Source organism: Aquarana catesbeiana, linkage group LG10 (genome assembly GCF_042186555.1).
Source record: "Aquarana catesbeiana isolate 2022-GZ linkage group LG10, ASM4218655v1, whole genome shotgun sequence".
In the NCBI taxonomy this organism is placed as follows: Eukaryota; Metazoa; Chordata; class Amphibia; order Anura; family Ranidae; genus Aquarana; species Aquarana catesbeiana.
Window position 1 is genome coordinate 234293648 of NC_133333.1, and position 14504 is coordinate 234308151.

The window sequence follows — 14504 nt, forward strand, 5'->3', positions numbered from 1 at the left end:
TCTCTACGCTTGCTCCCCATATTGCTCTTCTTTTAATTTTTATACTGGGGATCACCAGTAGTTTCTTATTCTCCCCCTGGTTCGACTGAGTTTTGTTGCATATACTCCGACCCCCTGAAGGCTCTCCCACTGAGTGGAGGTGTTCGTCATACATTGGAGAACCACAGGGATTCAGGAACCTCGCCTGGACCATCACCGTTGAAGAGTGGTCTTATCCTGTTTGGAGTGATCCTTCTCCTGCCCAACCTAAACCATGAGGCATTCAGCCCATATACCGCTGGTAAGTGGGTCCACCGTATGCGGTAAGAGTACCCATCTATAATTCTATGACAGAGGATTTCTTCACATTTACAGCTTCCCTGACATTTTTATTTTGTCTGCACCATTTTCATTTGATTGAAGATTCATTGTGTATTTGATGGACACTCTTTTTTGAACTTTCATTTTTCTTTAGTTCACAACAGTGAACATTGGATTTTTGTTTGATTATTATATTGGTTATATGTTATGCATATTTACTATTCAGTTCACTATCGTTTTTAGCGCTCCACTGTATTTCTTTATTCTCATTAGTACAGTGACAGCGCATTTTTTTTAGCACTGATCACCGTAATAATGTAACTGGTCCCCAAAAAGTGTCAAAAGTGGTGTCCGATTTGTCCGCTGCAATGTCGCAGCTCCGCTAAAAATCACTGATCGACGCCATTACTAGTAAAAAAAAAGAATTCCATAAAAATATCCCATAGTTTGTACAGCAATCAACATACACTTATTGGGATTCTTTTACCAAAAATATGTAGCAAAATACATATTGACATATGGACATCAAGGTCCATAAAGACATGGGTGAGTGAGTTTGGGGTGGAGGAACTTGACTGGCCTGCACAGAGTCCTGACCTCAACCCGATAGGGATGAATTAGAGCGGAGACTGCGAGCCAGACCTTCTGATCCAACATCAGTGCCTGACCTCACAAATGCTCTTCTGGAAGAATGGTCAAACATTCCCATAGACACACTCCTAAACCTTGTGGACAGACTTCCCAGAAGAGTTGAAGCTGTTATAGCTGCAAAGGGTGGGCCAACTCAATATTGAACCCTATGGACTAAGACTGGGATGCCATTAAAGTTCATGTGCGTGTAAAGGCAGGTGTCCCAATACTTTTGCCAATATAGTGTATAATAATAGCACCAAACTATACCTACCTAAGGCCCAATCTACCACTTCAACCTATGACTGCACAACGAAAGGAAAATCAGCAGACAGATGAACTCATCTCTCTGTCACTCTGCTCTCTCCTTCCATACATCCCAACATTTTAAGATGGGAATGAGGGACACCTACTAACAAACGTATGCAGGCATAGGACACGCCCCCTGCCACACCCCTTTAAAGGTGAATTAACCAAAAAAAAAAAAGGTTAATTGAATCCACAAGGACTTTTTTTTTTACCACTACTATTCCTTTATATTGGCTTTTAAAATGTACAAATGCAGCAATTTAGAAATCAGATGAAAGGTTTAGCGCTGGAAAACACTTTTTGAAGGATAAAAAATGCATTTTATATACAATTATATAGATCAGACCAAAATGAGGGACAAATGAGGAGGAATGAGGGACAGAGGGACAGTCCCTCCAAATCAGGGCCAGTTGGGAGCTATGTCCTTCTATCAGCATGTCCCTTGTGACCATATGAAACCTGCCACACAACTGATTGCTTCTTGCGATGCTTTTCTCTCTCCAAATCTGAGCTCTGCTGTACAGGGATTGCAAGAGGATGATACTAACGCCCAATCAGGTCCCTGCACTCTTCTCATTTAAAAGCACATTCAATGATGTATTAATGAATTCAATGTTGTTGCATTATTTGTGTCTTATAGATTTGCCTGGAGTTCAGCTTTAATTCTTCAAAGATTAGAAGAACTAACACCAATCTCACTTTCACAGCTGCCATCTGCTTGGAGCTATACAGAGAGACGTGCCGAACAAACGCTGTGTAAGAACAAGGATACTTTGTAGTTCCATATGATGCAATTCATTCATTATTTGATAGCTGATAACGTGTGATGAATGCAGGCACTTCTATCACCTCCACTCCTTCATACAGTCTTGTGCAAACGTCTGGGCACCGATCGGTTAACCGCTTCAGCCCCGGAAGATTTTACCCCCTTCCTGACCAGAGCACTTTTTGCGATACGGCACTGCGTCGCTTTAACTGACAATTGCGCGGTCGTGCGACGTTGCACCCAAACAAAATTGACGTCCTTTTTTCCCCACATATAGAGCTTTCTTTTGGTGGTATTTGATCATCTCTGCGGTTTTTATTTTTTGCGCTATAAACAAAAAAAGAGCCACAAAAAAAAAAAACACAATGGGGGTTATTTACGAAATGCAAATCCACTTTGCACTACGAATGCACATGGAAGTGCAGTCGCTGTAAATCTGAGGGGTAGATCTGAAATGAGGGGAAGCTCTGCTGATTTCATCAACCAATGAAGCTAAAATGCTGTTTTTTATTTTCCTTGCATGTCCCCCTCGGATCTACAGCGACTGCACTTCAAAGTGCACTTGTAGTGCAAAGTGGATTTGCCTTTCGTAAATAACCCCCAATATTTTGTACTTTTTGCTATAATAAATATCCCACAAAAATATATAAAAAAAACAATTTTTTTCCTCAGTTTAGGCTGATATGTATTATTCGACATATTTTTGGTAAAAAAAAAACGCAATAAGCGTATATTGATTGGCTTGCGCAAAAGTTATAGCATCTACAAAATAGGGGATAGATTTATAGCATTTTTATTATTTTATTTTTTTTTTTACTAGTAATGGTGGCGATCTGCGATTTTTATCATGACTGCGACATTATGGCGGACACATCGGACACTTTTGACACATTTTTGGGACCATTGGCATTAATACAGCGATCAGTGCTATAAAAATGCATTGATTACTGTAAAAATGTCACTGGCAGGGAAGGGGTTAACACTAGGGAGAGATCAAGGGGTTAACTGTGTTACCTGCGAGGTGATTCTAACTGAAGGGGGAGGGGATTGACTAGAGGAAGTGACGGATCGTGGTTCCTAGCTAAAAGGAACACACAATCTGTCACTCCTCTCAGAACAGAACAGGGATGAGTGTGTGTTTACACACACTCGTCCCTGTTCTGTGTCTCCTGCTCACGATCGCTCGTGGCCGGCGGTCATCGCGACCCGCGGCCACGAGCATTGGCACGCCCGCTGTGCAGCGGGCGTGCGCACCTGCTGTCCCGACCCCGCGAGCCGACATATAGCTACGCCGGCTCGCGCAGGGGAGCCAACCTGCCGCAGTATAACTGCGGCGGCTGGTCAGGAAGCCGTTAAAGTGGAACTCAAAATACAAAATTACATTTTGGATTGATGCAGTCTGTCAGTAGAATTAAAGTGATATTAAACGCAAAAGCAAACATTTATTATATTGCAGCTTACCAAGTCTTAGCCAGCCAGCAAGTCTGTTGTTTTTCAAAAGCTCAAGCTCTCCAGGAGAATGTATCAGTTTACATGGATGAGACAAACCGTTTAATACTGGCAGGGGCGAATAAAATGATCAGGTTTTATTTATTCACATAAAACCTTTAACCCCCCCACCCCCACCAGTGGCAGTTGGTGATCAATTTTCTTGGTGGGGCGGCCCCCACCCAAAGGGCCTCCCAACACCCCCACCACCACCCCCACCCCCAGCGCGAGCCCGCATTTAACCCCATCCAGGTCACTGCTTCGGCGGCTTCCCCCGTGTCTCCTCACAAGTCCCGGCGAATCAGGACTTCTGTAGTAAGGTCTCCGGCCTTGTCCAGTCTAATGAGGACCTCCAAGGCCAGAGATAGCTGACATCCTTCAATATGTAGTGGGTTGTGAGGCATAGTGGGTGCAGAGATGGTAAAAGTCATTGGGCGCCAGACACTTCTTGGATGTAAAAGAGGTTTTATTTCTTTTGACAGTCCTTTTTGTATTTTTGGGGGAAAGAGGGTAAGGGCCAGGACACCCTTAAGTAGTTATCGATTCAATTGGCAGACTCCGAGACTTCAATAGGAGGACAGCCGTGCAGCGAAAGGCCCCAGCAAGGTGCCACTTCTGCACATGCAGGAATGCTGTCTCCTATGGCAACAGTCCTTTAACAGTTCTTTCAACTCCACTACAACTGCCTCTTGGAGTTCTTCAACACTGAGCTCCCAAGCTTTCACTAGACCCTCTGATTCGCTGACTCTGAATCCCTTGAGCTCCTCCAAGGTTGGCGGTGGTATCTCCCTCAAGCGTCACCCACGCTTCCCTGCTGGGTCCTTAGCTTGGCACTCCAAATACAGTGGGGATGGAAAGTATTCAGACCCCCTTAAAGCGGGGGTCCACCTATCTATCGTTTTTTTTTTTTTGAGTTCATTTGCAAACTTTTCTTCTCAGCATTACATACTCACATATTGTGTGTAATATGTCTGCCTGTGTCAGATTTCGTCAGAAAGAATAACTTATATTATTCACTGCAGGCAGTTTCCATCTTCATTGTGGGCATTTGAAGCCCACAAGCATTTATTTCCTGGATGTGGTGAATGCTGTGCTCCCAGCATTCACCGCTCATTCCCGCACATGCTCAGTGGCATCCTGGGAAGCCTGAGACTAGCTCCCAGGAGTCTGGGAGAGGCTTGAAACACGCCTACTCCCACGGGAGGAGAACCAGGAAGTGCAAAGAAGAATAGAAAAATAAAAGGTAATTACGGCGATTTAAATTTTTTTAAACGGCATGTCAGCATCTAGGCAAGGAAGAGAATACATACAGATATTGTTCAAAATTTGGGTGGAACCCCGCTTTAAATTTTTCACTCTTTGTTATATTGCAGCCATTTTGCTAAAATCATTTAAGTTCATTTTTTTCCTCATTAATGTACGCACAGCACCCCATATTGACAGAAAAACACAGAATTGTTGACATTTTTAAAGATTTATTAAAAAAGAAAAACTGAAATATCACATGGTCCTAAGTATTCAGACCCTTTGCTGTGACACTCATATTTTTAACTCAGGTGCTGTCCATTTCTTCTGATCATCCTTGAGATGGTTCTGCACCTTCATTTGAGTCCAGCTGTGTTTGATTATACTGATTGGACTTGATTAGGAAAGCCACACACCTGTCTATATAAGACCTTACAGCTCACAGTGCATGTCAGAGCAAATGAGAATCATGAGGTCAAAGGAACTGCCTGAAAAGCTCAGAGACAGAATTGTGGCAAGGCACAGATCTGGCCAAGGTTACAAAAACATTTCTGCTGCACTTAAAGTTCCTAAGAGCACAGTGGCCTCCATAATCCTTAAATGGAAGACATTTGGGGTGACCAGAACCCTTCCTAGAGCTGGCCGTCCGGCCAAACTGAGCTATCGGGGGAGAAGAACCTTGGTGAGAGGGGTAAAGAAGAACCCAAAGATCACTGTGGCTGAGCTCCAGAGATGCAGTCGGGAGATGGGAGCAAGTAGTAGAAAGTCAACCATCACTGCAGCCCTCCACCAGTCGGGGCTTTATGGCAAAGTGGCCCGACGGAAGCCTCTCCTCAGTGCAAGACACATGAAAGCCAGCATGGAGTTTGCTAAAAAAAACACCTGAAGGACTCCGAAGATGGTGAGAAATTAGATTCTCTAGTCTGATGAGACCAAGATAGAACTTTTTGGCCTAAATTCTAAGCGGTATGTATGGAGAAAACCAGGCACTGCTCATCACCTGTCCAATACAGTCCCAACAGTGAGGCATGGTGGTGGCAGCATCATGTTGTGGGGGTGTTTTTCAGCTGCAGGGACAGGACGACTGGTTGCAATCGAGGGAAAGATGAATGCAGCCAAGTACAGGGATATCCTGGACGAAAACCTTCTCCAGAGTGCTCAGGACCTCAGACTGGGCCGAAGGTTTACCTTCCAACAAGACAATGACCCTAAGCACACAGCTAAAATAATGAAGGAGTGGCTTCACAACAACTCCGTGACTGTTCTTGAATGGCCCAGCCAGAGCCCTGACTTAAACCCAATGGAGCGTCTCTGGAGAGACCTAAAAATGACTGTCCACCAACGTTTACCATCCAACCTGACAGAACTGGAGAGGATCTGCAGGGAGGAATGGCAGAGGATCCCCAAATCCAGGTGTGAAAAACTTGTTGCATCTTTCCCAAAAAGACTCATGGCTGTATTAGATCAAAAGGGTTCTTCTACTAAATACTGAGCAAAGGGTCTGAATACTTAGGACCATGTGATATTTCAGTTTTTCTTTTTTAATAAATGTCAAAAGTCAAAAATGTCAACAATTCTGTGTTTTTCTGTCAATATGGGGTGCTGTGCGTACATTAATGAGGAAAAAAATTAACTAAAACGATTTTAGCAAATGGCTGCAATATAACAAAGAGTGAAAAATTTAAGGGGGTCTGAATACTTTCCGTCCCCACTGTACTTCTCAAGCTTCACCCCTGCTAACCGGAGAGGTCCCTGGCTTGACTCACAAGGCTGCCCTGCAAGTGTCACCTCGGGTTGGGTCCCTGACTTGATCACCACCTGAAGTCCGATTCCCCACCGTGCGTACCGTTTGGTGAGAATATGGCTCCAGCACTTTCTTCAGTTACTCACTATGGTCCCTGGTAAAGGTGGTCGGTCCCTTTTTGGTGACAGCTTCCCTTCTACCTCCGACCACTGACTCCGGCTGGTTCTCCAGCTGACAGGACCGTCACTTTTGGTTGGACTGCAAGCCGCAGTCCCAACCCTGAGCTGCCCTCTTGCTTCTGGATAGGCCCTCACACAGTCTGGCAGCCAGATGCCCCCGGGATGGGCCCAATCTCTGGCCTAGCAGCCCGGGCATACGACACACATCCACCCAGACAGCCGTCCAGGTGGCACAGACCATAGATCACCTGACCTCACCCCAATATATAGGTTTTCCCAGCAGGCCAAGGGATTCAAGAAAACCCCTGCCCATTGGCTGAGATACCCCATATACCCATAACCTGACCTTGGGTTGGCCTTCTCATATCTAGTACCACCATGTTCCTGGCCACCTAGTGGTAGAAGAGAAAAGTACAACAATGCCAAACTTTGGGAGACATCAATAGATCTCTATCAATCGACCAAGATGACTACTCTTGGCAAGTAAATTTGTGAGGCGCTCCCTGACTAAACCCCAGGGTGCTACACTTAGGACTCATGGCAAATCGGGTTTTAGGACTCACGGCCAATCAGGGCTCAGGACCGGCTTCCTGATTATCAAATGAAGCATTGTAAACATGGGGGGGGGGGCACAGGGGGATTGGTTTCAGTAATTGCACCCACTCCTGCTGCTCTAGGCCCCCCTGTTGAACTTTTGGGGCCTGGGTCCCGTACTGAAGGACAGGTAATACCCTCTGATCAGTGGCCCTGGTTACAGTTGCCACCAAAACAGGAGGGGAGGAGAAGTCTTCCAATAGGGACACCCGTTCCAGTGGCATTTGTCTAAGACGGGGTCCCCCCTCACTTCCATTTTTGACTCTGGCACTTGGAAAAAAATTTGAGTTTTGCCCGATTTGATAGGGAGGAGAAACAGGAAGACAGTAAATATTAATTTGCTAATGTCACACAACTGGGTGGGCTCGGGGAGCAGTGCTCTGCATCCTGAGCCCACCCTTTTTGAAGCCAATTAGAGCCTCGGGGTCTAACCACATGCTTAAAAAAAAAACATTGAAATCCATGTGTCCATCGCCCTCCATGTAGATTAGGGGCTGGGCGCATGGATTAGGGAGTAGCCTCCCTAATGGTGCAGCCACCACTGCCCCCACCCCAAAAAAAAAAAAAAAAAAAAACCTGTTTTGCTGTAACTGACCATAAAGTATTAGCTGCAGTTTGGCTTCAATTTGTTATTGTATTTAAATCTGCTAATACATTTACCCCCCCCCACCCACCCACCCCCAAATTGACAATGCTGCTGCCCTGCTTTGCCTCCTGTTCTCATTCCTCAAGAGTTGTGTCTCACTAACCCAGGAAAAAGTATCATCAGCACACCAAGGATTCCTCAAAAAGGTCCAATGCTTTATTTTCATGGTCACATGGTAAGCATACAGCAAGGTTTTGGAGCCACGCAGGGCCCCTTCGTCAGGTAAGTCAATGGGGCTGTGCCGCAACAGAGAACCAAACACTTGGCTTGTAGTTGCAGTGCATTAGTCCCATATATAGTACATTTGCCATTCGGCAAAGTAAAGAAAAAAAAAAAAAACAGGCTTTGAAGCGGAACTAAACCCTCCTATCGTTTTTAGCCAAGGAAGCTGTCAGCTTGGCCTTTATTGGACCAAAATTGATCTTCAACTGCCATGATGCTGCACTTTTGATCAGTTATGGCACCAGCCATTTGATGGTTTGCCAGTTTGGTTGAGAGCAAAACCAATGTGACAGTTACATTCCCAACACGTGATTTATGAAAGTGTTAAAATGTTGGGTTTAGTTCCGCCTTAAGGAGGAGGCAGTATCGTATTGTGAATGCCTGACAGCAGCATGACCACGGCTGCTTAGCATGGTCAATGGGCAAGTGTGGACCTAATTCTTACTAGGATATGAGCACCAGCCTTTTGATTTAAAAAAAGTAATATGCAGTCCTTCAACTTTCACCCGTCTTCCAGTTTAAAAAAATTATATTTGTGCAGCTTTTCAACTTTCAAATGTCTTTTCATATTAAAAAAAAAAAAAAATTCTACAGCTTTTCAGCTTTCACGAGTCATTTAATTTTAGAAAAGAAGTTTCTGCAGCTTTTCAACTTTCATAAGGCTTTACATTTTTTAACATTTCTGCAACTTTTTGACTTTCTAGTTTTTAACTTTCAACATTTCTGCAGCTTTTCGACTCTCATTAAGCCTTTACTTTAAAAAAAGAAAAAAAAAGTTTTCTCCAGCTTTTCAACTTTTTGTAGTGGAAAATTACAATCTGTAGACTTACCGTGCACGTCAGCCAGGTCCTGGCCCATACCATCATAGTAAATCTTGCCCCCTTTCTCCGTGGGGAAGAAGTAGGTCAGGAGGGAACTAGGAGGTGAACAGTAGGAATAAGATCCCAATGGAAGGTCCTTTAAGACCTCATGAGGTTTCCAACAAAATTCCCGGAAGTGGGGGTGGTCCATGATCTTCCTCTCAATCCTATGGATGGTCATCAAACGCTCTTTAGTAAAGATATTATTCTCCTCGTCCCCTCTGGCCAAAAAGATAAGTTCAATCCGCCAGTGAGCATGGCTTTGCGTGTTGGGAGTCACGTAAACACCTGAATATTCCTTAACAGATGCCCCACGTGGGTGGCGGGACTGATTCACCGCCAGAGTCAAGGGTACTGAAGGAGTGGAGTTTGAGCCATTAGTTCTCAAAGTGTTATTGCACCACGGGGAGTTGCGTTTGACCCGTACGGGGCCGTCCTGCTGGGAGGTATTCAGGTGGAGTTGCTGTAGCTGCTCAAAGATCAACCGCTGCAATGTTTCAGATGTAAAGTCTGCAACGTCCCTGCGGTTCCTCCCCCAGGTGCCAAACTGAGATTTCAAGGCAAGGGTCAGCGCGTCGAACCGCTGGGAGGACTGGTGATTGCGGATCTCGAATGCATTGTAAGAGATGTCAATGTCAAGTGTCGGGTAATGTACAAACATGATGACGGAGAGGACGACGGGGACTAAACAGCCCAAGGCCAGTAGAAAAGCAGCGCAGTAAACGTTTGTAAACACCCATCCCACTATATTCCAAAACTCGCACGGTGGCATGGTGTCTTTTAAAGGCTTAGAAGTCCACTGGCAGTTCTTGCATATAGGTGATCTGAAGGCCACCTCGTCGTCTTCGTCATCGAGCCAGGCGTCCTGTAACAGGGGGTCATCTGTGTCCATGTTACCTGCAAACCACGATGCCGTGGAAAGGAAAGACATGTTAGAGAAGATTAAAAAATGAAGATACATGGAGGCCAACATTACTGACGTCTCTTAAAAAAAAAGCAAGTTGCATGGCTGTCATGCTTTTTCAGAATCTTTCTGGGTTACTGACCACAAATAGGTAGACAAATAGGGTTTTCTTCACTAGCAGCAGACTTATTCTGGTTCAAGAACTGAAGAAGGCCAGTTAATTGTTCCCCTCCTCATTGGCTGTGATTAACAGCAGCAGGAGGCAGTGGCACCTGCTGCTGCCTCTAAGCCAATGAGGATGTAGTGAGCTGAGAGAGCTGCTGCTTGCGTGCACATCACTGGATCGAGATCGGGCTCAGGTAAGTGTATGGGGGGCTGCATGCAGAAGATTTTTACCTTAAAGGGGGGTTCTAAAGTCTCAAGGATTTTTACCTTAATGCATTCTATGCATGATGGTAATAGCCCTTCTCTGACATCCTATTCAGGCAAAAAACCTAGGAGGGAAGGACCCTTCTAGAAGGTTACTCCAAATATTTATCCTCACCCTTCAGCTCAAATCACTAGAATAAAACCCCTCCCCCCTCAAATATTTACCTAAGTCCAATCTTCGTCCAGCGCTTTGCACAAGAGCCTCAGCTCCCCAAGGACTCTCCCTCCTCATTGGCTGAGACAGCCTCGGGCACATTTGACTCCAGAAATGACACACAAAGCAGTGGCTTGGGAGCGAGCCTGTCTGGGTGCCCCCAGAGCAAACAGCTTGCTGTGGGGGCACTCAGCAGGAGGGAGGGGCCAGGAGTGCCGCTAGGGGACCCGAGAAGATCGGGGCTCTGTGCAAAACCACTGCACAGAGCAGGTAAGTATAACCTGTTACATCGACCATTAGAAACACTTCAAAGTTTAATCTTCCTATGTTTTATCGTCCCTCCTTTACCCCCCTCATCAACATGCTATTTAAATTTTGAAAATACAAGGGGCAGGCCAGAGACCATCAGCCTGGGGAGGAAAGTGTTAGATGATGCTGGATGCATACCTCCCAACTTTCTGAGATGGGAATGGGGGACGCTAGAGCTGCTATATTCTGGATAAAAAGAGAATCATGGTTCTTTTGCTTAGAATAAAAATCATGATTCTCTCACGATTCTCGTGGCGTAACATCATCTTTCACATTATACAAAAAAATTGGGCTAACTTTACTGTTTAGGTTTTTTTTTTATTAATTGAAGTGGTTTTTTTTCCCAAAAAAATTGCGTTTGAAAAAACGCTGCGCAAATACAGTGTGACATATAATATTGCAACACTGGCCATTTTATTCTCCAGGGTCTCTGTTAAAAATATATTTATATATAATGTTTAAGGGGTTCTAAGTCATTTTTCTAGCAAAAAAATACAGATTTTAACTTGTAAACAGCAAGTCTCATAAAAAGATTTAGTCTTTAGGCCTCATTTACAGACCGAAGTTCATCCCTTTGATCTAAAAGAACCAAATGATACATTGTTTATAGTTATCCCTCAGCGCTAAGCAATTTGCCGGAGACTCTTCTTTTTTTTTTTTTTTGACAGCTGTGAGTGAGCAGCGAACATCTCTGCACTGTATGAATCGTGGAAATGCTGGATTAAGATCGAGAGGGGGGGGGGGGGGTTTGAATCGAGATCGCGATTAATCGTGTAGCTCTAAGGGACGCCTATTAGCAAAAGTATGTAGGCATAGGACACACTCCCTACCATGTTCCCTTAAAGGATAATTGTACAAAAAAAATATTGGTTAACCGCTTGCTGACCAGCTGCCATCATTATACTGCGGCAGGTCAGCTTGTTCCCGCGAATGGCCATAGCTGTACGTCGGTCCCAGCTATAGCAGGCGCGCACGTGTGCTGCACAGCAGCGGGAGCTGATACACGTGACCTGCGACCACAATGTCCTCCGGCCAGCCACGATCGCTCCACAGAGAGCCAGAATGGGGATCTGTCAATGTAAACAAACAGAACCCCGTTCTGTCTTGTGATTAGGAACAGCGATCTCTCTGTACTCCCAGTCAGTTCCCTCCCCCCACAGTTAGAAACACCTTCCAGGGAACACATTTAACCCTTTGATCACCTCTAGTTTTAACCCTTTCCCTACCAGTGTCATTTATACAGTAATCGGTGCATTTTTATAGCACTGATCGCTGCATAAATGTCATTGGTCCCAAAAAAGTGTCAAAAGTGTCCGATCTGTCCACCGCAATGTCACAGTCCCGCTAAAAATCGCAGATCACCGCCATTACTAGTAAAAAAATAATACTAATAATAAAAATGCCATAAATCTATCCCCTATTTTGTAGATGCTATAACTTTTGCGCAAACCAGTCGATATCTGCTTATTGCGATTTTTTACCAAAAATATGTAGAAGAATACGTATCGGCCTAAACTGATGAAGAAATTTATTTTTATTTTTTGGATATTTATTATAACAAAAAGTAAAAAATATTGTTTTTTTTTCTAAATTGTCGGTCTTTGCCATTACCAGTAAAAACAAATAAAATAAATAAAAGTCCATAAATCTATCCCCTATTTTGTAGATGCGACAACTTTTGTGCAAACCCATCAATATACGCTTATTGCGATTTTTTTTTACCAAAAATATGTAGAAGAATATATATCGGCCTAAATTTATGAAGAAATTAAGTTTTTTTACATTTTTGTTTGGATATGTATTATAGCAAAAAGTTAAAAATATATTTTTTTTCCAAAATTGTCGCTCTGTTTTTATTTAAAGCGCAAAAAATAAAAAACGCAGAGGTGATCAAATACCACCAAAAGAAAGCTCTATTTGTGAGAAATAAAGGACGCCAATTTTGTTTAGGTAAAACGTCGCACGTCCGCGAAATTGTCAGTTAACCACTTCAGCCCCAGACCATTTGGCTGGCAAAAGACCAGAGCATTTTTTGCAATTTGGCACTGCGTCGATTTAACCCACAAATAGAGTTTTGTTTTGGTGGTATTTGATCACCTCTGCGTTTTTTTTTTTGCGCTATAAACAAAAAAATAGCGACAATTTTGAAAAAAGCGCATTATTTTTTACTTTTTGCTATAATAAATATTCCCAAAAAATATATAAAAAAACATTTTTTTTCCTCAGTTTAGGCCGATACGTATTCTTCTACATATTTTTAGTAAAAAAAAAATCGCAATAAGCTTTTAAAAAGTTATAGCGTCTACAAAATAGGGGATAGTTTTATGGCATTTTTTTAAATAATTTTTTTTTTACTAGTAATGGTGGCAATCAGCGATTTTTATTATGATTGCGACATTATGGCGGACAGATCAGACACTTTTGGCTCTATTTTGGGACCATTCACATATATACAGTGCGATTAAAAATGCATTGATTACTGTGTAAATGTGACTGGCAGTGAAGGGGTTAACCACTAGGGGGCGCAGTAGGGGTTAAGTGTGTCCTAGGGAGTGATTCTAACTGTGAGGGGGAGGGGCAATGTGTGACGCGACACTGATCACCGCTCCCGATTACAGGGAGCTGTAATCAGTGTCACTAGGCAGAACGGGGAAATGCTTGTTTACATCAGCATTTCCTTGTTCTTCCTCTCCGTGAGACGATCGCGGGTATCCCCACAGACATCGAGTCCGCGGGACCCGCGATCACACTCACGGAGCTTGCGCTTCAAGCTGCTTCTTAAAGGGCAACGTACAGGTACGTTAATATGTCTGTACGTGCCCTTCTGCCGGCGTATATCGGTGTGAGCCGGTCGACAAGCGGTTAAAGTAACGCAGTGTCGAATCGCAAAAAATGGTCTGGTCATTAAGGGGGTAAATCCTTCCAGTCTTTAAGTGGTTAAACCCACAAGTGCTTTTTTACCACTACTATTCCTCTATATTGGCTTTTGGAATTGCAAATGCAGCAATTTAGGAATTGGATGAAAGGTTTAGTACCGGGAAACACAGTTTGATAGATAAATAGTGCATTTTATATACAGTTATATAGATCAGACCAAAATGAGGGACAAAGGGGCAGGAATGAGGGACAGTCCCTCAAAATTAGGGACATTTGGGAGCTATGTGGATGTCCTCCAGCCAGGACATGGCTGACTTGCTGCAGCTTCTAATGTCCGTAGTGAGAAGCTCACCGTGTGCAGTGAAATCATAGTAGGACATTTTAGTACATGAGAGGATCCTGTACAACTGTGCAAGACGGAGGGGAAGACTGGCGTTCAGCTTTGATACCCGCAGACGGCTCCCATGCTGGTTTTCTAGTGTTTGCTGATGAAGTTTGATCCGTTATGGTTATGGCACTTTGTCTGTTTTGCTGAATAAAGTCACACATGTCTATGGGGCTGTCATGATGACACATCTCGGATTTTGTGCTCAGTGTGATCCCATTTATTGTACAAACATGAAAATAGATCCGCCGTGCTCCCTAGTGAAGACATCTCTTCTACAGAGGTGACAGCTGACATAAAGGGACATAGACTTGTCAGCCATCACCGGCTTCTCCTGAGTGGCGTCGACACGGAGTCAGTTTCGAACGCTATCAACATAATTGGTCCCCCCCAGGCTCAGGTTCAATAAGTCTGGCAGTCACATATCGAAGACGCCTTTCAAGGTGCCCGGGGGGCCTCGGGG

The 14504-nt window shown here is 44.0% G+C and overlaps 1 protein-coding gene across 2 annotated transcripts in view; it reads right to left on the reverse strand.

Moving 5' to 3' along the window:
• DISP3 (dispatched RND transporter family member 3) overlaps nucleotides 1-14504 on the reverse strand; it is a 231380-nt gene that overhangs the window by 159022 nt on the left and 57854 nt on the right. For both annotated transcript variants that reach the window (XM_073603437.1, XM_073603436.1), the window contains exon 2: nucleotides 8954-9880. In XM_073603437.1, coding sequence (XP_073459538.1) covers nucleotides 8954-9875 — 922 coding nt within the window. In that variant the 5' untranslated portion in view covers nucleotides 9876-9880. The remainder of the gene's footprint in view (nucleotides 1-8953; nucleotides 9881-14504) is intronic.